At 43.0% G+C, this 27,246-nt stretch overlaps 1 protein-coding gene across 2 annotated transcripts in view; it reads right to left on the reverse strand.

The window, feature by feature from the left end:
* Positions 1-27,246, reverse strand: part of LRP6 (LDL receptor related protein 6) — a 198,653-nt gene that overhangs the window by 60,832 nt on the left and 110,575 nt on the right. For both annotated transcript variants that reach the window (XM_075901099.1, XM_075901104.1), the window contains 2 exons: positions 17,140-17,536; positions 15,620-15,791 (listed from right to left, as the gene is read on the reverse strand). In XM_075901099.1, coding sequence (XP_075757214.1) covers positions 15,620-15,791; positions 17,140-17,536 — 569 coding nt within the window. The remainder of the gene's footprint in view (positions 1-15,619; positions 15,792-17,139; positions 17,537-27,246) is intronic.

Below are 27,246 nucleotides of genomic sequence, written 5' to 3' on the forward strand. Positions count from 1 at the left end.
CCTAGTTTCCATTTTTTATAGGACTCCTTTTTTATTTTGAGATCATGCAAGATCTCCTTGTTAAGCCAAGCTGGTCTTTTGCCGTATTTTCTATCTTTCCTACACAGCGGAATTGTTTGCTTTTGGGCCCTTAACAACGTCCCTTTGAAATACTTCCAACTCTCCTCAGTTGTTTTTCCCTTCAGTCTTGCTTCCCATGGGACCTTACCTACAAGTTCTCTGAGCTTATCAAAATCTGCCTTCCTGAAATCGATTACCTCAATTGTGCTGGTCTCCCTTCTACCTTTCCTTAAGATCATGAACTCTATTATTTCATGATCACTGTCCCCCATACTGTCTTCTACTTTCAAGTTCTCAACTAGTTCCTCCCTATTTGTTAAAATCAAATCCAGAACAGCTTCTCCTCTGGTAGCTTTTTCAACCTTCTGAAACAGAAAGTTGTCTCCAATGCAGTCGAGAAACTTATTGGATAGCCTGTGCCCCGCTGTGTTAGTTTCCCAACATATGTCTGGATAGTTGAAGTCCCCCATCACCACCAAATCTTGGGCTTTGGATAGTTTTGTTAATTGTTTAAAAAAGGCCTCATCCACCTCTTCCACCTGGCTAGGTGGCCTGTAGTAGACTCCTAGCATGACATCACCCTCATTTTTTACCCCTTTTAGCTTAACACAGAGGCTCTCTACACAGCTATCGCCTACGTTCATCTCCACTTCAGTCCAAGTGTGTACATTTTTAATATACAAGGCAACCCCTCCTCCCTTTTTTCCCCTGTCTGTCCTTCCTGAGCAAGCCGTACCCTTCCATACCAACATTCCAATCGTGCGTCCCATCCCACCAGGTTTCTGTAATACCAATGATATCATAGTTGTATTTATTTGTTAGGAATTCCAGTTCTTCCTAGGATATTGTATCTCAGGATACAATAGTGGTGTCAGAGACAGTGTCATAGGAACAGCTAGCAAAAGATTACTGTAAATATCCACTGTAAACTTACAAGAAGCTCACTTAAGCTTTAAATGGTAAAGCTATGCTACAAAATCAGCAAGCAACAGTCTACTTGCCTCCATGAAAGGAAGGTGGGGGAAAGGAGCAGGGAGGAAATGATAAAAGAAACCATAAACCAGCCTTTCATGACTTTCTGGTTTGCAGGGTAGTACAAGGAGATTATTTACCTGCAACTGGAGGTTTTTTGACATGTGGGATCCATGTCTTCATTCCAGGCTGGGTTATGCATGTGCACCATGCACAGAGAGTCAGAGAATCCACAAGTTGTGCCAGTTGGGTCTTCATACATGGCCTGTCTCGCTGCATGTGCTGATGGAAGCAATAAAATTCTTTTTCTACTGTGAATCAGGGAGGATGGGTATTGGAATGCAGCTAGGGACCACACCTCTCAAAGAACCTCTAGTTACAGGCAAGTACCCACCCCTCTTCCTCGAGTGACTGTCCCTACTGTAGTCCACTGTGGAGGTTGACAAGTAGCCCTAAGTAGGGGGAGGGTTTTGTGAGGATGAGGATGAGGATGGTATGGGTGAATGAAGAATTGCCATACCAAAGCACACATCATCAGCTGAGTCCTGTACTAGGGGGCAATGTCTGGTAATTGTGTGGCGGGAGCTCCATGTGGTCAGTTTACAGATATCCAGGAGGGGAACATGGTTGCTTAAGCTTTAGTGCAGGGAGCTCTCCATTGGAGAGGGAGGTTCAAGGGCTGATAGAGGAGAATGCAGCCAGTGAACCATTTGGAAATTCTCTGGATGGAAATGACATATCCTCTGACTCTTTCTACACTAGCGACAAATAATCTTGGTGACTTCCTGATTGGTTTTGTTCTCTTCAGATAAAAGACATCCTGGAGACATATACAATTTTGGGACGAATATATGTAAGTGAATGGATTGGTTACGGTGAAATTCCATTATTACTTTAGAGATAAATTTGTGGTATAAGTTTAAAGAAACTATCTTTATGGAACACAGGATATGAAAGGTCTGCCATTATTGCTCTGAGTTCGCTGACCCTCCTCGCTGATATATTACAAGAAAGGTGACTTTAATGAAGGTTTGAACCTGGGATTTCTGGAGCCTCTACAGCTTGAGCTATAAAGCCAGCTGGCACTCAGCTTAGGCTATACAGCTCACTCATTCTTATCTCTTGCTGTACGTGGTCTATGTGCCACTACATGGCACAGCGAACCACACCCACTAGGTGTGTGGGTTACAGAGGGACATGACCCAAGTAGCTAAAGGCTTAAAGAGGGCACTTATCAGTATCGGAAGAACAAGATTCAAGTCCAGTTGGGGTGCAATCTTTTGAGGAGGTGGGAAAGTTCTTATCAGGCCTTTCCGGAAGTTGGAACCGACTGGCTAGTGGGGGAGTAAAAATAGAGTAGTCCTTGGTAGGCTAATGGAATGTCCTGATCGCTGTCAAGTAGACCTCCGAGAGAGAGAGAGAGAGAGAGAGAGAGAGAGCTGATGTCTTTAAAGTCAGGATATGGTCTAGGATGAATGGAACATCCAGAGTTTCTGGTAGAACACCTCTTTGTTGTGCCTAGAATGAGAAGTGTTTCCATTTAGCTGGGTTACATTTCCTAGTCAAGTCCTTCCTGCTACTGGGGAGGATGTCTCACAGGACTGAGGTGAATGTACATTCTAGGGATGATGCCCATCCAAATACCATGTCCTGAGGTGGAACGGTCGTGGACTGGGATGTCTGATCTTGCTAGTGTACTGGATCTGGAGCTTGGGAAATACTGGAAAAGTAACTGAAAGACCAAAACAACATGCACAGGAGGTTGAGGAACCAGAACAGTCTGGAGTATAAAGGGGCAATAAGTTTGACTGTTGCCCTGTCCTCCTGGATCTTGTGTAGTATTCATGGCAGAAGTGTAGGTGGAGGGAAGGCACAGCTGAGCTGCTCTGATCAGGAAAGGGGGACAGAATCATTCTGCAAGTGGTAATCTAGGGCACCTCTGAAGCAATAAGGTTGTGCACTACTTGTTGTCCTGGGAAGCCAATCTCTCTCTTGTTGGGGAGTCTGTGGGTTCCTTCTGTATCACCAGAAGTTGGGCTGCAGATAGGGTGACCTTGATGTACCAGTTCCAGAGACTGCCTTCTTCAGAATACAGGAAGACAGATCTTGCTTCTGAACAGCTGGTGGGTCCTTCTAGGTACCTGTGCCCCTGGCCGAGGGCAGAGACTTCACACCTAGGGGATAAATATTGACTTGAAGAGGATGATGGTGTTGACGGAGCATGGTCTACTCTAAAGCTTTTGTTTTCTGGGCTGTGTCTTGCCTTTGGGACTTATGGACTAAGCCAGTGGATTTGCTTACAGGTTCACGTGATTTCTTTAAAATGGACTTAGAGGAAGACTTATTCCCACGCTTGAGTGAGCTTCCTAACTTCCCATCTATGCCTTGCTGTGAGGTCTGTGGGGGTGGGTTGCCCAGGATTGGAGTCAGACTTTGCAGGAGGAGGCACTCTACTTGCTGATTCAAGCCAATGTATGAAAGATTCCAACTGGGGTCTCATTGCCTTCTCCATGAGATATCTGCCAAGATAAAATGCCCACCCTTCTCAGGTACTGCTGGTAAAAAGACTGGCAAATCCTTCACCAAGAAGTGATATGAGCTTCTCCCAGGCAGCACTGATAGTCAGAATTGATGGGGAAGGACCGTGAACACTAGGTGAAGTTTGAAGCCCAGAGTTCTGGGCATAGCCTGGTATCCAGAGTACGAAGTTTTACCCTGTAGCTTAATCTAACTGTAAGACACTAAGCCCATGTCTAAACTACAGAGAAGGTCAACACGGCTTCCTTATATGTGTACTCCACTGTGGGATTCCAAATTGGATTATTCGGCCAAACTGATAACCAAGTCGTCTGAATCCCTGGTTAAAAAACTTATCTTCTAATATGAACTAGTGTCTCCAGTGGTTTGTGTTGCTTTAACCACAGTGTGGTGTGGGTTTCACATTCTGAGGCCATTCTAAATACTTCAGACCACAGTGAGAATACAGACTACAACAGGAAACAGATGTGGCTTAACCACAAACACTACCTTTACTGAAAGAGCAACCAGTTCAACAGAAAGCGGGGATGGGTGGGGGAGGGGAGGAGGGAACCACACAAGAAATTCAAATTGTCTTCTCTCTGGGAAAAGGTTGAACAAAACAGTATCAGTGCAGAACTCCAAAAAACAAACAAAACAATCTGCTACCATATTTTAAGATGCTGGTAACTGAACACAATGTGAATAATATATTCAATGTAATATCTCATAGTATTGTATCCACCTGAAACAAAATAACTGCAGAATTCTGCACCAGAGCAATTTGTTCAGTCTCTCAATTTCTGCCAAATATTCTAGATTTAATTAATTTCTAAATACCAACAACCAAGTGATACAAGTGGGCAGATGCAAAGACATTCTACTTCCAGCAGCACTTGCTGACATTTCACTGGTAGTCTCAATCTAATCAAAACACTGTGGCTGTTTCATCAGTAAGGGTGTGTCTAAACTACACCCCTCTGCCGACAGAGGGATGTAGATTAGGCACATCGCTATTGCAAATGAAGTGGGGATTTAAATATCCCACGCTTCACATGAATAGAAATGGCTGCCGCTTTTTGCCGACGCGGCACTTTGCCGACATAAAGCAGCAGTCTAGACAGGGATTGGTCGACAAGGAAAGCCTTTTCCAACTGATCCCTTATGCCTCGTGCAACAAGGTTTACAAAATCGGTTGGAAAAGGCTTTCCTTGTCGACCGATACCCATCTAGACTGCCACTTTTTGCCGGCAAAGTGCCGCTGCGGCAATAAGCAGCGGCCATTTGTATTCATATGAAGTGCGGGATATTTAAATCCCTGCTTCATTTGCAATAGCGATGTGCCTAATCCACATCCCTCTGTTCAAACACACCCTAAATTTCTATTCAGTTCCCATCAAAACAGGAGGAAAGGCTGGCGAATTATTACGATGGTCAACTAATAGAGTTATGTGGAGGAGGGGAGGCATCTTAGTGCTGTCACCCGTTAGCATTGTTTCAAGACATGACCAACATATTCTTGGTGTTTGGTTCAGTTTGCCTGATTTTGGGAGGCTTTTAATTATTTCTGAAGAAAGGGCAATGATTTTAATGCTATGTATTGTGATCACTTCATGAAATTTAAAAAAAAAAGAGAGAGAGTCTTCTTGTTGCTGTAAGAAGAACACCTTTAAAAATAAAAAGAATAAGAAATCCCAATAACCTTTCATATCACATTGTTCCTCAAAAATGCTCTCCCACCCAAAAAAGCAAAACCAACCCCCCCCCCCCCATTCTAAATAACTGAAATGCTACACACGCCTCCGCAAACATTGACGCTATCACAGACAGCATACTGAGCTGGACATATCGCTGGTCTGACCCAATATAACCATTCTTAAACTCATACCTGGCCAGGTTTGTATGGCCTTAAACTCAATTTGATGTATACAGTGTAGTTCTATCTGTGTCGGTCCCAGGATATTAGAGACACCATGGGGATGAGGTAATGTCTTTTATTGGGCCACCTTCCAAAGATATTACCTCACTCCCTTGTAGTAAATCAACTTGAAGGCATTTCAGAGCATGATAATTTTGTAATGCTACATCTGATAAATTCCAAAATGTCAGGGAATGTTCTAAGAATCAATGGGCACAACCCTGTTGATTTGGGTGAAATTCAGAAGAGAGGAAAAGAAAACCAGGGGACACACAAAGCCCCTGGCATCTGGTTAGCAAACTGACTAACTCCAACCACCTCTGTAATTGTCTATAGATCAAAGAACCAGTAGATGGCAGCCATTACCACTTTCCAGAGTAACACACCCATCTCAGCTCTGCCCTTCCTCTCAACACAGTTTATAATGTCGATACCCACACAGAAAGAATATAAATAAAAATAGTGGCAGTAAGGGGGGAAATGGGAGCCAACAAAGAGCTCCTAGCATGGAGGGGAAATTGGGGAACCCTGGTATAGTGGAGAAAATGACATGGAGAGCATACAGAGCCCATGCCATAGGGAGGATGGGGGCATCAGAAAAATAGAGGGGTGCAAGGAAGGTGGCACACCAGGAGTTCATGGGGAGTGACTGAAAGAATCCAAAGAGCCTCCGTTGTGTAAATGTGCCCATTTTACATAAACTACAAAGTGTGCCTCTCTAATTCACAGAGATTTTCATTGTTGAGGGAGGTATAAGTTGGTATAATATGGGGTGTATACATGTATATTAGGGATATAAGAGTGTAGTCGACTAAACGATTAACCAATAAGCAGGAGCTTATCAGTTAGTGCTCTGGATTAGACACATCTACCCCTCCCCTGCTGCAGCTCTGCATTTTTAAGTGACTGAGGAGCCGGCACACGATGCTGGCTCAATCCCAGCTTGCGCCAGGTCCCATTTGTAGGGGACCAGGGAACTGGTATGTGCCAGGTCCCAACACACACACACACCCTCCCCCACTGCAGCGCTACAATATTAAGGAGTTCCTTAATATTGCAGAGCTGTAGTGGGAGGTTATGCTGGGACCTGGCGTGAGTCGGGACTGAGCCAGAGTCCTTGCATGCTGGCTCCCTAGTCCCTTAATATTGCAGAGCCGCAGTAGGGGGATATGCTGGGACCTGGCACAAGCCAGGACTAGTGCTTTCACTGCTATCCCTTACCGATTAATTGTGTAGTCGATAAAAATGTTGTTGACTATACAATTAATGAATTACCCACTTCTTAACATTCCCAATGTAGATAAAAAATAGCATGCAAAACTAATATATTTATGTGTGTGGTGTAACGTAAAGGTGGCAAATTTGTAATAATTCTATTGACAATCTAATATTGTTCTTCCCATGTTAGGTGTTGAGAGAAACCATAAGTTCTGCAAACAGAAACACCTCAAATGAATAACAAGGATATTAGCAAAAAAACCCAGATCTTTTCTACATTTTCTTTTCTATTACCAAAGACAAACATTCTGTTCTGTTACTGCAGATATTGCATCAACTCACCCATTTCCCATCAGACAGCTTTTCCCAATGTATCAATTAAGCAATGCCTCAGATCCAGCACCTGTAACACCCCCATTACTATTTGGTGATAAATTCTGATTTCAGAAACAATAGATTGTGTTATTGCTGGGAGTGACTCAGACCAGGTACCCAAGTAAAGGGGGTAGAGGAAAAGGGAAACAGCTTTTGCATACAAATAGCCTGACAACCAACAATGACATCATCTAGGGCAGGGGTAAGGAACTTGTTTTGGGTCGGGGGCTACTGACCCACAGAAAAAATCAGTCAAGTGAGAAGCAAAAAAACGCCCCAACAAACAAAACCTCACTCACAGGACCCACATCTGAGAAAAAGCAAGACACTCCCCACATTTCTCTTCCACACCAGAACCTGGCAGGGGCTAGAGGGGACCCTGAGCCTTGGAGGCCAGATCTAGGCAAGCCAGGGACTGCGTCCTCTCCCCGGGCCTGAGGTTCCCCATAGGGATGTAAGCTTATCAGATAGTTGAGCAGTCACTCGATTAGTTGTTCTTCCCCCCCCTCCCCCCGACACACAACTTTGCTGCCTTTATCAGAGAAAGGCAGCAAGGGGGGAGCAGGAGCTAGTGCTGTGGGGAGCTGGGTTGGGGAGCTGGCTTAAAAGCAAGTTTTCCCCAGCACCATCTACGCAGGGGGGCAGGGGAGGCAGAGGCATCCCTACTGCTGCGCCTCTCTCTTTGAAATGTACAAGAGCAGCTTGCAGCTCTTGTACATTTCAGATGGAGAGGCAGGGCAGGATAGCGAGTGCCCCCTTTATCGCGATGGAAATTCCATCGACTACTCAATTAGTTGACTAATCAAAATTTAACATCTCTGGTTCTCAGTCCCTGATCTCGGTAATCTCAGTAATACAAAACAAACAACATTTGGCAGTAAAGAATAAGACAATTACAGTTGAAATGAAGGATGAACAGGGTTGTAAGCACAATCTAAAACATGCCAGCAAGTGTTTACATGTAGATTTGTTTTGTAACTATAATTTGTAAGTCTGTATATACAAATTAGTTTAAAACAGACAAATAAGGATCCCTAGTAATAGAAGAGAAATGTCATCCATACTTTTGTATAATACGGCAGACTGACATCTAAGGAGGAATTGTATTGCATGGGCCTAAACGGTACAGGAAAAATAAATTAGGTTTAGAGGTGAAAGAGAATAACCGCATCTTAGAAATTTTATGAAAACATCACACTTGAGTGGAGGGGACCGTAAAGTATGAGCACAAATCCCAATTCAATATGAATTGGGAATATGAATATTCTACGAGTCTTATATTATGATATTTCAGAGAAGGAAGAATATATTCGGTATGCACGATTGAGAGTGATCAGAGAGCCAATTTAAAGCTAATAAGGCAATAAAAATGGCTGACTTCAACTACCCTCACATACATTGGTCTGGACTCAATATATAGTCATGCTCATATAGGTAAATCAAGTGTTAGGAAGTTTAAAGAATAGGGAAAAATAATGAAAAAAAATACTATAATCCCATTCATTACTTAACTAAATGTAAAACCTGTCCAGGAATAAATTTACTTTTGTTCAGGTCAACCTATCTCAACAATAATGTAGGAACATCAGAAAGAGTTCAGAATCACAGACAAATTTTTCACATGAAGAAAGTATGAAAGATTAGAGTGTGGCATCTTACAGGGTAGAGGAAGAGTAATTATTCCAAAATTTTTCATTAGAACAGTTTTAACATTTTTCTTAAAAGAATCGAGTACCAGCCTTTGCTGAAGACTGGATAATGACCACAGGTCTAAACTAATATTTCACTTCCTAATTACTAAGAATAAATAGTAGTAGTATACAGGGCAGAGTAGTGGGATCTCATGTTCCAATCAGTTATACAGGTGCATGTCTATTAAAGGCAGTAGATATGATGCATAGGTAGATCTCACTGAGGCTATAACTAACAGAAAGTGGGGTTGCGGCCTGCTCAACACCTTTATTATTGGTGATAATGCAGGAGAGGGAAAGAACTTAGTCTGATTTTTAGAGCCCAGGCATAGTCTACAAGAATGACACCTAGGTAAAATCTTTTACAAATCAGTATCACAAAGCCTTTTGCTGTCTCAAAAAACATTTTTTTGTTTTGTTTTTAAAACAATAAAATGGTAGTATGTCTAAAAAGTCAGGATGATGACAATCATGTTCTTGCAGAGTGGGCCTACCAACAAGGAAGAAGGACATTTTCACAATCTTTTTATTGCTGATGGTATTTTAAAGCACCTACTACCTACATGTGAGTATGTAAATCAAAATGAAGACAATCATAGGGATGGACTACCACTCAAGATTTCTTTGAGCACTAACCAACAAAAGATATTTAAAGTGTCCCACCATAGTTTACATTTATTCTATATCCAGGTTATCATATACAACAAAATCTAACATTTAATGTTCTTGCATCTAGGAAACAAAATTTGTATTTTAACTTTATTTCCTCTTTTGGGGTTTTATTTTAAAACACTTAATCCCACAAAAGTGACCCGCCTGCACTTAACAGCACTGTGTTAAAAACATAATTTATTTTTTAAATACAGGCAGTCCCCGGGTTACGTACAAGATAGGGACTATAGGTTTGTTCTTAAGTTGGATTTGTATGTAAGTCAGAACTGGCTCCAGATTCAGCTGCTGCTGCTGAAACTGACCAGGGGCTGACTACAGGAAGCTGGAGGCAGAATTGCTCTGCCCCCAGCTTCCTGGAATCAGCCACTGATCAGTTTCAACAGCGGCTGAATCTCAAGCCTGGGACAGAACAGCTGGGCTGCCAGGTAGGTCCCTGCAGGACCAACCCGGCAGCACCCCAGCTGCTCTACTCCAGGGTCCACAACAAAAGCCTGGTCTGCTGTGTGTGTGTGGGGGGGGGCGCGGAGACGGTCCCCAGCAGACCAGAGGCACCGGGAGCAAAGCGGCAGCGGGGTGCCGCGCCTCTGAGGCTATGCCAGAGCAAAGCCTCAGAGGCGCGGGACCCCTCCACCTCCCCGGCTTTGCTCCAGGTGTCCCTGGTCTGCTGGAGACGGTCCCCAGCAGACCAGAGGCACCGGGAGCAAAGCCTCAGAGGTGGGGAGCAAAGCCTCAGAGGCCAGAGCAAAGCCTCAGAGGCGTGGGACCCCTCCGCCTCCCCGGCTTTGCTCCAGGTGTCCCTGGTCTGCTGGAGACGGTCCCCAGCAGATCAGGGGCACCCCGAGCAGCTTTTCTCGCCCCGGAGGTCGAGGTGGCGGGACCGCTGCGCTCTGGGCGGTCTCGCTGCCTGCGAGCTCCGGGGCGAGAAAGCCCCGTTCATAAGTAGGATCCGCGTAACTCGGGGACTGCCTGTAATCCATTATTCTGGAAGCCGGCCGACCTGGTGTGTTGTTTGGGGCAAGTCATTAACCTCTCCATATCCGAGTTTCCTTCACCAATAAAATGGACATAACATGCCATTTTTCTTCCTCACAGTCTGTATTGTGACACTTAATCGTTCACGGTCTGAAAAAGTCAATGAGAACCAATGATGGGGTTTATAACACCTCTCATTAAGACTAAAGAGGTAAAGGAGCAATGCTGGGCCAAGAACACCCTGCCCATACAGCTATGCAGCATGTTCCAAATGGAGGGCCAGCCTACAATGGGCATCTGGAAGTCAAGCTGGAGAGCCTGAAGGAGAGGCTGCCTGCAGGAAGGAAGCCAGATAATACCTTTTGGTATTTGATAGAGGAATTTAGAGAGGAAAGTCTGAGCAGGAAGCCAGGCATCTGACCTCTTTTTCTTTCCCCTTCTCCCTGACAAGGGGGAATAAACGGACACTGAAAGTATGTTTACACTGCACTAAGACACCTGAATTGGCCTCTGTCAGCTGACTCTATTGGGGTTTGGAGCTAAGGGGATGTTTAATTGCAGCAAAGATGTTGGGATTTGGACCGGAACCCATGCTATAGGACCCTGCCAGGTGACAGAGTCCCAGAGACAGGGCTGCAGACCAAGTCTGAAACTCTGCACTCCAATTCCATAGCCCTTTAATCCATGCCCAGCTGACTTGGGCATGGAGCAGTCATGGATGTCTAACTGCAATCTAAATATATATTACAAAAACTTGACTACATGAATCACTGAGTCTATTTGAACCACTTTCTGCGAGGAGGGAAGCAGGCTGCTCTGACTATGCCCCAAATTGGAGAAAGGGGTAGAAGTGGCTGAGGGAGGCTGGTATGGGCTGCCAGCTAAAGGGGATGGGAAACACCCTGCACCTCTGTCTGGTACCTTTGGGCCAGGACTCAGTAGAGTGGGAGGGTCTGAGTTCCCCTACCCTTCCCTCTGCCATAATCCAACTGGGGGGCAATACAGAGTGGAACATTAACTTGGCCACCAGATGCCCTGACAAAGCTGCCACCCTTGGAGATCACTGAGCTTCAGCCCACCTACTAGTCTTGCTGGCCATTAAGTGACCCCGCTACAGAGCCTCACAAGAAGAGCTCCTCACCTGCGTAGGTTATATCAACAGTATTGAGCTTACGGCATCCCCATTTTAAAATATGGAATATCTACACAGTCGGAACAGTCCCTCAAATGAGAATGAGCTTTGAGGCCCTTCTTCAGAAAAAAAAATACATAAGCATGTGCTTAGAGCTCTTTGCTGAATCAAGTCCAAAGAGCAGCCACTGTACATACCTCATTTGCACAATATAGCAGGGCCAGAATTAAGAGGCAAAGCCGTTTCGGATGTATGCTTCAACTGCATTAATTTCTAATACCTACAAGAGCTATTGGTTCCTTCTAAATGTAACTATGCAAAAACATGTATGTTCAACTTGGCTGGGAACTGACTGCTCCTACCTCTCAATTTTCACTGTTTTATTAAAAAGTGGGGATTGAAGAAAAGCAATCGAGCCTGTCTATACATCTATATTTCACAATATACAGACTAACGCCATGAGACAAAGAAGGTCTCAATTATTTTCTAAATGCTTGGAAAACAAAATTTCCTTATTAGGATACTGATGAAATAGACGGTTTTGTCATCAGAGGAAAATGTAGCCTTACAATTTCAGGATTAGAATACAGAATGGAGCATTCTCCAGATGCCAAGCTTTTAATTCTCTGGTCATACACAATAAGGTCTTCTCTGTTCAAGACCTTTGTACCCCCCCCCCCCCCAAAAAAAAAACTTAATAGCTTCCATTTTCTGTTGCCCAAAGAAGCTGTATTCTGAAAGCTTGGGTGTACTTATGCTGAAAAGAAGCAAGATATAAAAGACTCCTCATTAATCATCAGTGTTAGGGAAAGTAATACTAGGCATGATAAATAGAGTTGGGCACACAGAAACACTGACTTAGAACTGCCTCTGAAAAACATTAGATAATGGTTACAGCTGTATGGGAAGCACACAGTCCTTGCTCATAGCCTACCCCAGTAGGTGTATGTCTGTGTCCTCACTGGATTTGAAGAAGAATGGAAAAGAGGATGGATAAAGGATAGCTGAAACAAAAACACACTGAAAAATTGAAAGGAAACCAGTTGTATCAATGTGCTTCCTATAAACACAAAGAGATAGACAGACACACACTATTCTAATTCAGGTTTTGCTGGCCATTTTAAATCCAGCCTATGTCTTAAAACAGATAGCATACGTGTCCAGAAGATGAATATTCACCTGAGCAGGAAAACATAGAACCGATTCAACAGAGCAGATCATACATTTTTAACCTCATAGCACGGCAGGAAAATGCTTTAAACCTGTCGCAAGTCAATGAGAAATCTTCCCCACTGGTAAGCACAATAGCAGCCATCCATTTCAATAGAAGTTTATCAGCAGTGAAACCTGACCGAGATAAATGACGAAGCTTTTGAGCCGCAGCCTGCTTCTGCCTGCTGCAGGCTGCCAGATAAAATTGGAACAAAAGCTCCCTGCTGCACCCCCTACCAGTCTCCATTAACCCCTGCTGATGTTTTATTATCGTCTGGGGGCTCCAGAACTGCGTAGCATGAATCAATGCATAAAAATAAATAATAAAGCAAATATGTGGCACAAACAAACCAGAAATCTGGCTTGCAAAGGACACTGACTTCTTTAGTGATGCAATAAGATTACTATTTGAGTAATGTCACTCACTGAAAACAAAAAATGCAACCACTACTTAATGATTCTGCATGGAAAAGCTGCTTGTATACAATAACGAATAAGCACACAGAAATATCTTTTTGTTGTTGTCCATACACACATTCACAAGGTCATTATCAAGCCAGGAGAAGGCTCAGTTTTCTTGACTGCTAGTTCCAAGTTCTATCACTACAGCATGCATAAGGCCCTTCCTTTTCTGGTTTAATTTTTTAAGGAACGGGCATTTATCAGTATTTATTCTACATTTTTTATGTGAGTGAAAAATAATTAAAAATAAAAAATTAAGGGCAATGGATATATAGGGCAGCAGCATCACATTTTTTCAAAAGGCAAAAAAACCCAGGACACTTGCAAGCATCCCGTTCCTTCTGTGGCGCTGTCCCCTTGCTGCTCTTCTTCCCAAATACCCACCCTATGCCCCTTTCCTTTTCCTGAGGCCCTACCCCTGGCTTGACTAGAAGTTAGAGCCTGGTAGTGGTAAGAGCTACCTAGGGAGTCCAGGCTGCTATGGGGTGAGTACCTCAGATCCTCCCTCTTCCCTGAGCCAGGGAGTGGGGGCATGGAAGCAACAACTGGCTCCGCCCGTGTCTCAGCGTCTCTAGGGAAGGTAAAGCATCTGGGATTCCAGAGCTCCTCACAACAGCCCAGTCTCCTTGAGCAGTTCTTACCACTGCCCACCATGCCTAGCTCCACCCAGAGCCTCGGGGCAGAGGGAGGGGGAGAAGAAGCAGCATCTTGTGGCAAGTAGGGATGTAAAAAAGGTTTAAAAACAGTAACTGCAACCGTTAACAATTCTAGCGGGTACACGGTTAATCTATTCAGGGATGTACGGCTGGGGGGGGACTACGGAGGGAAGGATGGCGAGGAGTACCCCTGCGGCTCCCGGAGAGCTAGCTGCCTGGCGCTATGGGCTCTGCGGTAGAGCCAGCAGGCTTCCGGCTGCCTGAGGAATCTGCTGCCATCCCACACTGTGGCGGGTGGGTCAGTACTAAAACTGGTGAAAATTGGTAAAACCCAAATACAGTAAAATTCTGATAGTCCGGCATCCAGTGGTCCGGCACTCTTGATGCCGAACTATCAGCTGAAACCCGGAAGTGCTCCGGCCAGCCGAACAATTGGAGCTGCTCTGCCCCCCGGCTTCCCCAAGTCCGCTGCTGTTCAGTTTCAGCAGCGGCTGACGTGGGCAAGTCGGGGGCAGAGCAGCTGGGGTGCTGCCGGGTTGGTCCCTAACCCTCTCCCACACTGCACAGTTCCCTGCTGACCCTCACCTCCACCCCAGACCCCTCATAGCCCCCCTTCTGGTACTCCGGCATATCTGATAATCTGGCACCTTATGGTGCTGGATTATCGGAAGTTTACTGTACTTGACTTTTTCAAAGACTATTTAAAAAAAATCAATAAAATACTGAAAACAGGCCAGGCAGGATCTCAAATTAAGTTTAATTTAATTCTGAACTCTTTTTTTCCTCCCTTCAAGGATAAAATCTTATACTAAGGCAAAACAAAAAGTGAACTATTTGTTTTTTAAAACAGCAGAGATCTAGTAGTAATCTTCTTAGCACAATACCAAATATCATTATTACCTAAATGGTATATCAGTTGTTTACAATCTCAAAGGCTGGTATACAGCCGCTCCCCGAGTTACAACCACCTCCACTTACGACCATCTGCACTTACGACCAGAGCGGTCGTAAATGCGGATCCTAGTTATGAATGGCGATCCGCACTTACGAACAGTGTGGTCACCATGTAACTCTATGGGATCCGAGTTTCAAACACTTCGAGTTACGGACCAAGTGTTGGTCCGTAACTTGTTCGTAACTCGGGGAGCGGCTGTACTACTAACAATGAGAGATCAAATTTGGCCCAAAATTGAAATTTATAAAAACTGGCCTACGGCAAATAGAAGTGTTTCTTGTCCTCTCCCTTTCCATCATTTCCATCACTTTTCCCCCAACAAGGTTGTGCTGAGCACATAAGAACTTGGAAATAAAACAGACTATAAATATGTGAAAATGACTAATTTATTTTAAAACGGTCTGAATTGAAAAAAAAAACCCACAAATAATAAAATGCACATGCATTTATGTAATTTTCTCCCAATGTGTTATTGCCAACGTTATTTTCTAAACATATGTCCTTTTTAACAAATCTTCCCAATAGCCACCCATTGCCACTCCCCAAAGCTATTACGTGGTTATTATTTTTCCCATTTCATAGACAGAAATGGAAAAAGAGCAGTGAAATGACCTGGCCCAGGACCACAGAGAAAGTCACTGGGATTAAAATTCAGGAGTTCTTGTTATCAAAGTAAATCCTTCACAGCCATTCTGCCTCATGCCTCATAGCAAAATATATCAGTGTCTATATATGTAGAAAAATGGAAGTTGCTCTATTGTCTTAACTATGTAGAATTAATTAAAAGTGTAAATGCAATTAACAAACCTCAATTTTGTCTGTTTTTGCATCTCCCCAATATATTTTGTTTTCTGCATAATCCAGGGCCAGTCCATTTGGCCAGCCAAGCGAAGTATTCACCAGCACAACTCTGTCTGACCCATCCAATGCAGCCCTCTCAATCTTTGGAATTTCTCCCCAGTCAGTCCAATACATGTATCTGTAATGGAGAGCAGAAGAGAAGTTTACAAATACTTTAAAACTGATTCCTTCAGTCTTCATGCTGCTCATTGCTCACACTACTGAACCAAAACTGTGTGATTAGAAGTCATACGTACAGACCAATACATTTCTAAACCAAATTAACATGATTTTTATTGCTGATGTAGTCAAATTCAACCTGTGCAGTATGTCCTCAGTGGTGCGTGTACGTGTAAATGTAACAATCCACTGCAATCCTCATAAATGTATAACCATTTTAAATGAGTCTGAATTAATAGCCAGTTCTACTTAGTTATCCAAATCTGGAAACACGGGCAAAGACGAGAAAGAAATAGAGAACCCATCACTTGTCTTAGCCAAATGTAGAAGTTTTGGTAACTTTCAGATAACACAGTTTTTTTAATTTTAAACAAAAAGAGTATGGAATATTCATGTTCCACTATGTGCACACATGTACAGTATATATAAGCAGCAGTTCCTATTTTAAAATGCTTTTCTTGTATTTTACATTTGGGGAGAGGACTATTCAAAATCTTTCAGCAAGACATCTACAAACACAAACTTAAACCAGAACTGACACACTGTTCACCAATAATTTATTTAGTAACTTTTGAGAGACTGCACAATGAGAAACAGAAAAAGAATAGGAGGAAAAGATTTTTTTAAAGTAATAAATTTTTGCTTTGGAATCATAAGACCTCCCGCAAAATCAAATGGTAATAGCAATCACTTGTTCTTAAATTTTCACATGACTGCATTGCCCAAATCATGTTAGTTAAAATCCAGGTCCGTGAAAGTTTGATAGAACAATAAAAAATGGTATTATTTATATGTTTGAATACAGACAGGCCTGAACTTCACTGGAAAGATCACTAGGATTTTCTGTTTGCCTTTTAAAAAGACACGTCTAGTCTGCAAGCCTCTTTTGAAAAAGAGCATCTAGACTGCAACCAATACTTTCGAAAAAGCAAGCCACTTTTTCAAAAGAGAGCACCCAGGCAGTCTGGATGCTCTTTTGAAAAAGCACAGTTTGCATTACCTACCACCTTTTTTCAAAAGAGCACTTTCGAAAAAAGGCATTATTCCTCGTAAAACAAGATTTTCCACGGTCGAAAAAACTGCCGCGTTCTTTCAATTTACTGTTACAGAACGCGGCAGCAGTCTAGATGCAGGGGAAATTTTTTCGAAAAAAGGCTACTTTAAAAAAAAAAAAAACATGTAGTCTAGATACACCCACAGTGTATTTGGCAACAGTGTGCTGCAATAAATCTCTGCCAGTATTGAAGGGTCCACATTACGTTTCTGAATGATACAAGCTTCTAAAACATTTATAAACAGTTCCTTACCCAACCATGGGATCCAATACAATTGCTCTTGGTTCTTCCAAGTCTTCTGATATCAAGATCTTTCTCATAGTCCCGTTAAGTCTTGTCACCTCTATGCGGTCTGTGCCGGTGTCAGTCCAATAAAGGTTTCGGGCAACCCAATCCACAGCAATGCCATCAGGATGAGCAATCTGTGCTGTGACAACGAACTGACTCTCTGATCCATCTATGAAAGAGCGGCGAATGGCCCTCACCTCATCATCAGTCCAATAGATGTATCCTTCCACAGGATCATAATCAATAGCAATGGCATGACGGATATCTTCCAGCTGCAAGACAATGTCTGTAAAATCAACGGTATCCAAGGAAATCCGCCGCAAGTCTGTCCTGCGAGCTAGGAGCAGTAACTCAGTGGCACCTGAATAAACCAAAATCAAACAAAAATGATCCTTAACACAAAAGTCCTACACAATAAATATGTAGATTCTGAGCAAGATTCTCAGTTGATACATATTAATGTGGCCCCACTGACTTCAGTGATGCATTCAGATTGATTTGCACCTCTTGAGAATCTGGCTCAAAGTTCTTCAGTGTTACTTTTGTATCCAATGCTAAATTATTCCCAAGAAATGTGAGGTTACTTGCTGTAGAAACGGGCTATTAAAATCTGCATCACATTAAGTAAGTCTTGATGAATAGTGCACTTTTGGTTCAACTTAAATTGTACACATTATGCAATTTTCCCTAAGTTTTATATATTACTAGCAGGCTGTGCCCCATGCTCGCTACGCATGCCAACCCCTCTCTCTCTCTGGCCCCTTTCACTTTTGTGGCCATCACCCTCAGGAAAAATTTTCTATATACAGAGACACACAATAGGTTATATTTATGCAGGCTTTCACAAAATTATATTTTTATATGTAATTTCAAGTGTTTAAAACCTGTTCATTTTTAAGACTGTTATTAATTTATACTTTTTAAGTTGTGGAAAATTATGGGAGAGTCAGATAATTAGTTAGTGATAAATACTGAGATTCAAAAAATAAAACTGATGCAATTCAAATTGTCAATATCACATGTTAAAATCACAATATCACAAGATAAATATCCTTAAACTAATAAATGGAAAGCAGCATTTTTTTTCTGTTTATCTGTAAATTTCAATTACAAAAGGAAATATTTTTCATTGGTGTGTGGATACGGTTAATGCAAACATTTCCCGATATTTATCAATAAAAGTTGAATCTCTGTGTGTGTAATATGTGCATGTCAAATGAAAGCACAGAAAGCAAATCAACAAATCTGTTGTGACTGGAGTCAAGAGTGGGCTGAACTCTCCTAGGTAAAGTATCTGGTGGAATAGGGAAAAACTTCTAATTAAAAAAATGTGTGTTTAAACAGTGAAATGCCTATGAAACCAGAAGCTAACACAAAACAATGAGAATGACCTCCCATGAAAAATTCTTGCGTCAATCAGTCTGGCTTGTTTAACAGGGGGAAATGCATCATATTTCTGGGTCTGACTCATATGAAGCTGGATTAACTCTTCATTAACACCACTAATGAAAGAAATCTATATGAAGATGAGAAGACTACTACTGCACAAGCTTACAAACTCATGCTGCAATAAAGTGTATTGGTGATACCTTTAGATTTACAGAGGGGAAAAAAATCTGTTCACTAATGCCGTAGATGGTATTTTGATAGAACACAGCATAAGCTGTCCACCTTGTCGTGAGTTTGACATTGTACTTGAACTAGGGATGTAATAGTGTAATCCATTAACTGATTATCTGATAAGCAAAAACTTGTAGGTTACTACTATAGACTACATGCATTCCCCCCACCACCATCCTTGGACAGGGGCTGCTGCCACCCTGCGCTGCTGCCTCTGATACAGAGGCAGCAGCAGCACAGGACAACAGGCAACTGATCTGTGAGGGGAGCTGGTTTTTGAACAGGTTCTCCTCACAGACCAGCTCCCGCCTGGCACCCCGCATGGAGTGGCAGGGGATTTCTTGGAAGTGGGTCTGAAATGCATTGGCTGCCGGCCACTTCCCCACGGACTATAGAATAGTCGACTTACTGATAAGAACTCATGAGGTAACTCGCCTATTCAATTAACCAATATTTAACATCCCTAATTTGAATAGATTTTTATTTTCAATTATAACTTATTTTGTGGGATTTTAAATATTTTCTATCTATTTGGTAAAGAGTCACTGGATGGGTTATGGGGGATTGCAAGCAGAGCTGGGTTTAGGGGGCAGAGAGCAGAGCAGTTGTTTGGGAGACCCAGAAACTAATGAACATGTTTCAGGCCCAAGTGGCTGCTTAAGTAAGAAGCCCCAAGCTTAAGGTAGGGGGCCACACATTTTTCTAGAGGAGACAGGGATGCAGATGTCACACTATTTTTTTTTTTAAGTCCAAATAGTGTTGCCACCACAAAAAATGTTGAAAAATTCTGCTAAAGAAGATGGTGATTTTTAGCAAGTGAAGTTTAGAGCATTAAAATAAGTGTTCTTCCTTAGGAATGGACTAAAAAGATTGGTATGATTCTCCACCTCAAGCCATCTCTTTCTCATTTAGAAATACAGGTCTACATTTTAAAGCTATTTATCCAGTGAAAAACTCTTTTATGCATTATCCAATGCAGGTTTTCCCCCATCCCACAGCTATATTTTTATGCATTCCTTGAACTTTAACATGCAACTTTAAAGAAAACCAGACACGGATGATTACCAGGGTATGCGACACAGCAACTGAACGCTTGTGGCTGTTCATGTCTGCTGACTCAGGCTCAGTCTGTGAGGCAGCGTAGGTGTCCAGACCCAGACAGAAGCCCAGGCTCTGGCTGGGACCTGCTCCTGTCACAGGATCTAGAGACCAGGCTCCAGCCTAAGCCCAAACATCTGCAATTAAACAGCCTGAGTCCAAGTCAGCCGGCACAAGCCAGCGGTGCGTGTTTTACCTGCTGTGTAGACATACACTAGCAGCCCCATGGTTACAAAAGACCACAACAAAGCAAGCAACCTTACCACAAAAGCCTGTTAACATACCATTGCCACAAAATACATAAATACCTTAATTCAAAGTCAAGGGCAAAACACACACTGAATTCTTATATACACAGTAACAGAGGCACAAGTAATCAATTTGCCACCAACTACCTTAATTATTCATAGTCAATTTACAAAAGATTCTCCTATACATCCTCCCCAAAAACCTACATCCTCTTTTACCCATACTTCCATTTGATCTTAATTGTAGAAAAAAATATTATCTTGGAATAATAATTAATCTTTACCGTCATCTACTACAGTTAAAATGGTAGGAATACACTACCATCAGATTTGCAGATAACCAAAATACATCATATGAAGAATTTCAGATATCAGTAATCAGTATTCAGATAACTGATCATCTGAAGAAGTGGGTTGTGCCCACGAAAACTCATGATACCATCTACATGTTTTGTTAGTCTATAAAGTGCTACCAGACCACTTGTTGTTTTTTTCCTGTAACAGACTAACGCTGCTACCCCCTGCAGCTCCAGTAATTTTAATGTGTAACTTTCAAAAATGTTCTTGTACATGGCTGATGGTTATGATAATTTCAAACTATTGCCAGTATGCAGAATGCTGCTGGGGACTCTTGTGCAAGGTTTCATCAAGGTCAATGAATAGAAGCCAATATTTTAAGTTTTTCCATGTTGACCTGGTTGACATCAATTTAATTTCCATTTAAAAAGTATTTCATTTAACTATTTTAGTTAAAAAAACTATTTTAACAAAAATAAACTTAATTTTAAACAAACTTGAATATTTACATAAATTCAAAAATTCATATGATTGTTTTGTTAAAATATTATACGTTTGCTAGTGAAGAAAAAATCCAGAATACATAATACTGTGGTTTTAGTTCAGTAAAACAATTTGAAAAGTCTGTCATATGATGTTCTCCTTCTAATACAGGATGGCAAAAAAATCCTTCAAATAATAATGATTAACCTCTTGAACTGGAGATAGTTCACCTCCCAATGACTTCATAGATATCTGCTTCAATTATCTTTGGTAAATGAAATAACCAAACAATCATTCATTTTCCGATATGGCTGTAAAACCAATCTGAAGTTTTCAAAATAAATCACTGTTTAAAAATGCATAGTGTGTATCTTCTAAAAATGAAACTTACATTTAGCTCTAATGTGCTGCAGAACTATTTGTTGTTTTTTAAGATCTATCTCTGAGTTATGACAATCAACAAGACTGCACTTTTATGCAGAAACCCATGATTAAATCGAGTCTTCCTGACTAGTGATTTAAATCATGATTTAAATCAAATCCACCCTGGCTAGGTCTATGAAAGAATTAACTGTTGGCCTAGCTATTTTGCCTTTCAGGGAGGTGGATTACCAACACCAATGGGAGAACCACCCCCCCACCCCCGCAAGTAGTGTGAAATGCAAGGCAGCTGTAGCATTGCAGATGTGTCACTCTACCATTTAACATGTCTCTAGGACCTGTGTCTTTAAGAGAAGAGTGGGCAATAATTTTTGAAGGGAGCCACTTCATGAATTTCATAAGTGGTCACAGGCCACTTCAGAAGGAGGCGTGGCCTAAGGCAGAAGGTGGCGGGCCCAGGAGACTTCATGTGCTTCCCACCCACAGACCCTGATTGGCCTGGGGGTAGGGGAGCATGTGAAGTCTTTGCCCCCCACCCCTGACCTGCCAGGGGTGTGCATCACCTAGAGACATCTGCCAGCTCTTTTGCATAATTGGTGGTTCCCTCTGGTTCCTCACGCCCCTGGTGGGGGGGGGGGGGATACTTTGCATGCTTCCCCAACCCCAAGTGTCGATTGGCCTGGGGGCAGTGGATCAAAGGCTTGGAGGGCTGCGTCTGGCCCACAGACGCGTCTTGCCCGCCCCTGGAGTACACGGTCCGGGAGGAAGTCGTAACCTGGGGCAGGAGTGCAAGAGAGAATGCAGGGTGTAGGAGGGGTTGTAGTTTCTAGGAAGATGAATAGGGGTTGAAGCAGGGGTGCAAGGTTTGGGTTACATGGAGTAGGGGTACAGAAGGAGGGTCAAAGAGTTAGGGAAGAAAGGGGCTGAGGTACCAGAAGTAGGCTTTGGCTGGCTCCCAGCCAGCAGCCCAGCAAGTTCCTTAGCCAGGATCCCTGCCTTCCATGCCCCTGTACTGCTCACTGCAGCTACAGAGGCCATGTGCTGCAAACACGGTGAGCTTGGTGGGGGTTGGGGGGGGGGGGGGACCACGAAGGGGAAGAGGAACTTCACATTCTGTCTGTCCTGCAAATAGGCAGCTGCTACTTGCTGGAAACTGGCCAATGGGAACTACTGGGGGCAGGAGCAGTGTGAGAAACCTCTGCCTCTTTACCCGGGCTCTCAACATTCACAGAAGCACATGGGCCTCGGCTTCACTGAGTGCCGAGAAGTGGCTGGGCAGACAGGAAGTAAGCTGAGGCTCTTGTGGGCCGGATCCAGTCATATTTTGCCCAGCCCCGCTTTGAGACCTCATTCACTATCACAGTTAACCTGTGTGGTACGCCAGATCTTTGAGCTAGGAATTTCATGGTCTTTATCTAGGAGAATAGCAAACATTCCACTCATCAAACACAACTAACCCCAGCCCCAAAACATGGGCAATCAAACAATAAAAAGTTAAAAACCTGCTTGAAAGTGATTGTCCACATCTCTGTAAGTGGACAAGTTATAACTCGCCAGATCTCGCCTTTGAAAGTCATTCTGTTAGGAAATGGAATTAAATTAGCAGAGCAGCACCTCATCAGATGTTTACGTTGAATAGCTATCACTTCAGATGAGCTCAGCAGGCTCTCCTTGTCCTCAGTAGTGAATCTCTGAGGCTGAAATATATACATGATAATCCAGGGGTTTGCAAACTAAGGCAGCTTCCTGCTTCTCCTGGCACCAGAGGAAGCCAGAAGCAGATTCCCAACTTCTGTGTGCTTTAACCCTCCACACATCTAGGAACCAAGCCTGCTGCCAGCTGCTTCTGGGGTTCAGTGCAGTCTGTAGGCAAGTAGCTACCTTAGCACCTCCACTGGTCACCTGATCCCTCTGCAGCAGGGAGACCTAGTCCATGACATTCCATGACCCAGTACTGGGTTGCGACCCCTAGTTTGAAAATCCCCTGGGATAACCATCGGCCATGCACCACCATCTTGATCATCATCAAGGAACAAACCAGACTGCTTAAGACATGAGGTTGAAGGAAACAAAAAGTTCAGTATTTTGTGAACCATTCTCCCTCCTTCCCCAATCCAGCTGCAGTACACTACGGGTTTTCAAAACAAACCACCCAGATTAGTGGCTTGTAACTTTTGTCCTATGACCACACAGTAACAAAGTTTACCCTAAAATGTGTGTGTTTTAACCTAAAATGTGTGGTTTTGTTTAGTTTCCGTACAAGATTGAACCCAAAACCAAAATGCTCTACCAATGAACAATACAGGAAACACTGTATCACGTATGCCTACTAAAAAGGCAAAAAATGGAGGAAAGATATTTTCAAGTTTGTGCATGCTTGTTCTGTGTACAAGGTTTCAAGTCACCTGGGGAGACGGGGGGGGGGAGACGGGGGGAAGGACAGGAGGAAATCTGCCTCCTGAGTAGCTGGCCCCACTGCTGCTGCCCCAGCTGGACTGCCTGCCATACTCCCAGCAGTCCACACTGCCATGGGCTGTCACAGGCTCCAGTCCCAGCCCTGTGGCAGCCCTCTGGCTCTAGCCCCACTTCCGCAGGCTGTCCAGGGCTCTGGCCTCACACTGACGTGGGATTCTGGAGCTGCTATAAGCCCCATCCCTATCCTGTGGCCGTGGGCTGCTGAAGTCTCAGGCTCAGGCTTCTGCCCCATGGCAGCCCACAGGCTCCGGCCATGCTTTCATAGGCTGCCCAAGGATCTGGTCCCAATCTGCGTTGCTGTGGGCTGTCAGTGGCCCAATCCTGCACTGCCAGGGGCTGCCCCGTCCCGGTCCCAGTGAGGCAGGCTATCGGGGACTGCTGCCAGCTCCAGCCTCGCTGCTGCAGGCTGCTGCTATTCCCAGCCCCTACCCATCCCGCTGCTTCAGCCTGGCCCCTCCTGGATTACCCTCCTGCCACTAGAGTTCTTTGATCCCGGAACATCCAGAGAATTCCAGGGTTGGGAGGTGCAACCTGTACCACAATTGGACTTTAAAGCCTTTAAATGTTAACGTTTAACAATATGCCAAAAAAACTGACATTATGCCATATACTAAACAGTCAGATTTTTTAAAGTCAGATCCTCTGATTACCATCTTGCTGATCTCTCTCACAATTTATGACAATTTTAGCAGCCAATAGATACATGATTAAAGTTGAAGACCAAAACTAACATTTTAAAAAAATATAGATGCCTAAAGTCAGATGTTAGTGGGAACTCACTGGAGACTGGCTGAGTATTTTTTGAATCACAGAATACTAGAACTGGAAGGGACCTTGAAAGGTCATCCAGTCCAGTCCTCTGCCCTCATGGCAGGACCAAGTACCATCTAGATCAGGGCTACTCAACACGTGGTCCACAGCCTGTTTGGGTTTACGTGGTGCTCAACATGCGGCGTGCAGGTGAGATCCTTTCAACATGACCTCCACTGGGAACATGCTTCACAATGGTGAGTCAATGTAATGGACTTCTGTTGATATGCGTTTTAATAGTTAAATTCCTGGACTGTCATTGCTCATTAAAAGTACTGTCATATGGGTGGACATCGGGTAAATACTGTATTGTATTAACATCAGCAGATCTGACTTAAATGGGGTCTGCGTGTTGTGTAGTGTGGGTTAATCTTTGTATTCATGCCTGTCAGTGTGAGAGAAGCTATTTGCATATATATTCGTATGTATATGCAACCACGCTTAAGTTGCGGACCTCAGCATGTGCTGTGAGTATCATTGTCGCCCCCGGGACTTCCAAAGTTGAGTAGCCCTCATCTAGATCATCCCTGATAGATGTCGGCTCTTAAATATCTCCAGTGATGGAGATTCCACAGTTGCCCTAGGCAATTTATTCTAGTGTTTAACCAACCTGACAGGTAGGAAGTTTTTCCTCATGTCCAAACTAAACCTTCCTTGCTTCAATTTAAGCCCAAGATAACAATTTTTTTCCCTTCTCCTTATAAAAACCTTTTAGATACTTGAATACCACTATCATGTTCCCTCTCTGTCGTCTTTTTTCTGAACTGATGAAGCCCAGTTCTTTCAGTCTTCCCTCATAGCTCATGTTTTCTAGACCTTTAAACATTTTTGTTGCTCCTCTCTGGACCTTCTCCAATTTCTGCACATCTTTCTTGAAATGTGGTGTTCAAAACAGGACACAATACTCCAATTGAGACCTAATCAGCACAGAGTAGGGCAAAGGAATGACTTTTCGTATCTTGCGCACAACATTCGTGTTAACGCATCCCAGAATCATGTTTGCTTTTTTTGCAACAGTGTTGTACTGTTGACTCATTTAGTTTGTGGCCCACTATGACCCCTAAATCCCTTTCTGAAGTACTCCTTTCGAGACAGTCATTTCCTATTCTGAATGTGAGAGACTCATTGTTCCTTCCTAAGTGAAGAACTTTGCATTTGTCCTTATTAAACTTGATCCTATTTACCTCAGACTATTTCTCCAGTTTGCTTAGATCATTTTGAATTATGACCCTATCCTCCAAAGCTCTTGCAACCCCTACCGGCTAGGTATCATCTGCAAACTTAATAACCGTACTCTCTATGACATCATCTAAATCGTTGATGAAGATATTGAACAGAACTGGCCCCAAAACAGACTCTTCCGGAACCCCACTTTGTATGGCCTTCCAGCACAATTGTGAACCATTAATAACTACTCTCTGAGAACAGTTATCCAGCCAGTTATGCACCCACCTTATAGTAACCCCATCTAGGTTGCATTTCCCTAGTTTATTAATAAGAAGATCATGTGAGACTGTACCAAATGCCTTACTAAAGTCTAGGAATATCACATCCACTGCTTCTCCCTTATCTGCAACCCTTGATATCCTATCAAAGAAAGCTATCAGTTTGGCTTGACATGATTTGTTCTTTACAAATCCATGCTGGCTGTTACCTAACATCTTATCTTCCAGATATTTGCAGATGAATTCCTTAATTACTTGCTCCATTATCTTGCCTGGCACAGAAGTTAAACTGACTGGGCTGTGGTTTCCTGGGTTGTTCTTATTTCCCTACTTATGGATGGGCACTATATTTGCCCTTTTCCAGTCTTCTGGAATCTCTCCCGACTTCAATGATTTTTCAAAGAGGATAGCTAAAGACAGATACCTCCTCTATCAGCTCCTTGAATATTTTAGGATGCATTTCATCAGGCCCTGGTGACTTGAAGTCATCTAAATTTTCTAAGTATTTTCAACATGCTTTTTTTTTTATTTGAACGTCTAAATCTTCCCCATTTCCACTAGCATTCACTATGTTAAGCATCCTCTCACCCTCAAACTTCTTGGTGAAAAAAGAAAAAGAAATCATTAAGCACCTCTGTCATTTCCAAGTTTCTTGTTATTGTTTCTCCCTCTTCAATGAGGTCTACCCTGTCCTTGGTCTTCCCCTTGCTTCTAATATATCTGTAGAACATCTTCTTGTGACGCTTTATGTCTCTAGCTATATTGAGCTCATTTTGTGCTTTTGCCTTTCTAATCTTGCCCCTGCATACCTATGTTGTTTGCTTATATACACCCTTTGTAATATGACATCGTTTCCACTTTTTATATGACTCCTTTTTAATTTTTAGATCACATAAGATCTCCTGGTTGATCCAAGGTAGTCTCCTGCAATCTTTCCTACGCAGTGGAAAAGTCTGCTTTTGGGGCCTTAATAAAGTCCCTTTAAAAACCTGCCAACTCTCTTCAGTTGTTTTTCCCTTTAGTCTTGCTTCCCATGGAACCTTACCTAACAACTCTCTGAGTTTACTAAAATCTGCATTCCTGAAATCCAATCTCTCTATTTTGCTGTTCTCCCTTCTACCATTAATTAGAATCATGATTTCATGATCACTTTCACCCAACTTTCACCCAAGCTGCCTTCAACTTTCAAATTGTCAACCAGTTCTTCCCTATTT

The sequence above is a fragment of the Pelodiscus sinensis genome, chromosome 1 (assembly GCF_049634645.1).
Source record: "Pelodiscus sinensis isolate JC-2024 chromosome 1, ASM4963464v1, whole genome shotgun sequence".
Classification (NCBI taxonomy): Eukaryota; Metazoa; Chordata; order Testudines; family Trionychidae; genus Pelodiscus; species Pelodiscus sinensis.